The sequence below is a fragment of the Ictidomys tridecemlineatus genome, chromosome 5, assembly GCF_052094955.1.
Source record: "Ictidomys tridecemlineatus isolate mIctTri1 chromosome 5, mIctTri1.hap1, whole genome shotgun sequence".
Lineage (NCBI taxonomy): Eukaryota > Metazoa > Chordata > Mammalia > Rodentia > Sciuridae > Ictidomys > Ictidomys tridecemlineatus.
The window spans coordinates 93,037,885-93,041,001 of record NC_135481.1 but is presented as its reverse complement, the minus strand read 5'-3'; the positions used below and the strand labels follow the sequence as shown (position 1 = coordinate 93,041,001).

The 3,117-nt window shown below is 42.6% G+C and overlaps 1 protein-coding gene across 1 annotated transcript; it reads right to left on the bottom strand.

The window, feature by feature from the left end:
• Positions 1-1,916: 1,916 nt before the first annotated feature.
• Or5au1 (olfactory receptor family 5 subfamily AU member 1) lies at positions 1,917-2,866 on the bottom strand. The gene has a single exon (XM_021720936.3). The coding sequence runs from the start codon at positions 2,850-2,852 to the stop codon at positions 1,917-1,919; it is 936 nt and encodes a 311-aa protein (XP_021576611.2). The 5' UTR covers positions 2,853-2,866.
• Between the last annotated feature and the right edge of the window lie 251 nt (positions 2,867-3,117).

Sequence of the window (3,117 nt, the reverse complement as noted above, 5' to 3'; positions counted from 1 at the left end):
AGTACCACAAAAGAAAGAAATAAGAAAGAAAGATTTGCTTTTCTAAAATGGTATATATGCTGGGTGCTGTAGCACATGCCTGTAATCCTAGCAGCTTGCAAGGCTGAGACAGGAGAATCACAAGTTCAAGGCCAGCCCCAGCAATTTAGGGGGGTCCTAGGCAAGTTAGGAGACCCTGTCTCAAAATTAAAAAGGGCTAGGTTGTGACTCAGTGGTTATGCACCCCTGGGTTCACTCCCCAGCACCAATTTTATTAAAATGAAAATAAAATTATATATACTGGGGCTGGGGTTGTAGCTCAGTGGTAGAGCACTTGCCTAGCACATGTGAAGCCCTGGGTTCAATCCTCAGGACCACAAAGTAAATAAATAAATATATTTTTTTAAATTGTATTTACTAGCCAGACATGGTGGCCCATAACTGTAATCTGAGGCTGAGGCAGGAGGACTGCAAAATTCAAAGTTGGTCTCAGCAAAAGCAAGACATTCAGCAACTCAGCAGGACCTTTTCTCTAAATAAAATACAAAATAAAGCTGAGGATGTAGCTCAGTGGGTTGAGAACCCCTGACTTTAATCCCAGTACCAAAAAATAAAAATAAAAAATATAAAGGGGGCTGGGGTTATGACTCAGCGGTAGAGCACTCATCTAGCATGTGCAAGGCCCTGGGTTCCATCCTCAGCACCACATAAAAAAATAAATAAATAAAATAAAGGTACTGTGTCCAACTACAACTAAAACATAAATTATTTTTTTAAAGGGTTGGGGATGTGGCTCAGTGGTTAAGCACCCTTGGGTTCAATCCCTGGTACCCGCCCCACCAAAAAAAAAAAAAAAATGACATAATACTGTTGGGTGTGGTGGCCCACACCTGTAAGTCCAGTTACTCCAGAGGCTGAGACAGGAGATTCACAAGCAGGCCAGCCTTAGCAGGTTAAAAAAAGGGTTGGGGATGGTAAAGTGCCACTGGGTTCGATTACCAGTAATGAAAAATAAAAATTCCATATATGGCTGTTCAAAAATAAATAAATAAATAATTCCACACTATAGGAAAAGAAGAAAAAACTCCAATTTTTTTTTTCTAAAACTAGCTTGCTTTTAATATTAAAACTTTATAAATATAACACAAAACAATCAATTTTATCTTTGAATACAGAGGCCAAGAGTCTAAATACACAAATCAAATCTAACAGTCTATTAAAATGAAATTATTTCATAATAAAAAAGAATGTCAAGATTCAAGAAAGGTTTAACATTAAGAAATCTGTCTTCAATTCACCACAGAAACAAAAATAAAGTCCATATGGATTGTCAAGAGCTTTTTAAGAGGCATTTGATGAAAGCTAGTAGGGTTTTTGTTGTTGTTCTGTTTTTGTTTTTTAGTACCAGGATTAAACACAGGGGCACTTAACCATTGAGACACATCCCCAGCCCTTTTTATTTTTAATTTTGAGACAGAGTCTCCATAAATTGCTTTGGGCCTTGCTAAGTTGATGAGGGTGGCCTCGAAATTGGGATCCTCCTGTCTAGCCTCCCAAGCCTCTGGGATTACAGGCATGTACCACAGTGCCCGGCAAGACAGTTTTTATGAGGTGAAGATTGTAAAGAATAGGAAAGTTTTCCTCAAGGAGCCAATATCTTCCAGTTAGTTAAGGAATAACTTTATTATGAAGAGTACAAATGTCTATATTCATTTGTGATCTATATTCAGAAACCTTGAAATATAAAGGAAGCATCACAACAAAAGCATAACTACATTTTGCCAGTGGGTCTAGTCGTGCAACAAACAGACAGTCCCTTCCCACTTAGTGTCTAAGACACCATCTATTCTTTCTGAGGCAGGTACTGTGCCCAGGAAGCACCACATACAGTAAGTTCCCTCTGCTTTCTGAAGACACGTGGCAGTGAGTTGAGAAGATCATTCTATTGTTTTCCTGCTCCAAACTTTTCTTAAGGCCTCCTTTACATCCTTGTTCCTCAAAGAATAAATTAATGGGTTCAGCATCGGGATCACCACCGTGTAGATCACAGCAACTGTGCGGTCCTGGGTCAGTGAGTAGCTGGACCTGGGACGCAGGTACATAAAAAGTGTTGTGCCAAAGAAGAGGCAGACGGCAGTAAGGTGGGAAGCACAGGTGGAAAATGCCTTGAACCTGCCCTGGGCTGAGCTCATTCTCAGGATGGTGATGAGGATTAAGATGTAGGAGATCAAGATGGTGAGAGTGCAGCTCAAAAGGTTGAAACCTGCAAAAATGAAGAGCAGGATCTCACACAGTGAAGTGTCCACACAGGACAGGGACAGGATGGGTGGTCCATCACAGAAGAAGTGAGTGACCACGTGAGCACCACAGAATTTCAGACTGAAGATACAGCTTGTGTGGATAAGAGAATTAAGAAACCCGACACTGTAGGAGCCCACAATCAGATTGGCACAGACCTCAGGAGACATGATGGTTGGGTAGAGCAGGGGGTTACAAATAGCGGCATAGCGGTCATAGGCCATGGCTGCGATGAGATAGCACTCGCTGGTGGCGAAACCCGCATAGAAGAACATCTGAGCCATGCAGCCCAGATAGGAGATCACCCTTCTCTTGACCAAGAAGTTCACCAGGGTCTGGGGGACAACTGTGGAGGAATAGCAGAAATCCAAAAAGGAAAGGCTCTTCAGGAGGGAGTACATGGGCGTGTGCAGGGTGGCACTCACATGGATCAGAAGGAACATGACCAAGTTCCCCAATAAAGTGATGGTGTAGATCCCCAGGAACACCACAAAGAGCAGCCTCTGGAGCTGAGGGTCACTGGTGAGACCCAAGAGCTCAAACTCAGTCCCTCGGCTCAGGTTTCTCCCTTCCATGTTTTTCCAGTGCTCTGAAGTGAGCGTGGGATTGTGCTCCAGGAAGCACCACAAGTGTGGGCACTACTTCGTGTCTTGGTGAACGCCCAGGGGCTCTTACTGGGTTTAGTTCTGCCCCAAGGACCACCTTCTTGAGATTAGTCTTTCTGAAGAAATCTGACTTTGCAGATAGGACTCTGTCCTAGATGGGGTCTTCTTATGGGATTGGTTGTATGGTTATATTAGTAGGTTATATTAGTACTTGAGCAACAACAGAAAACTATAA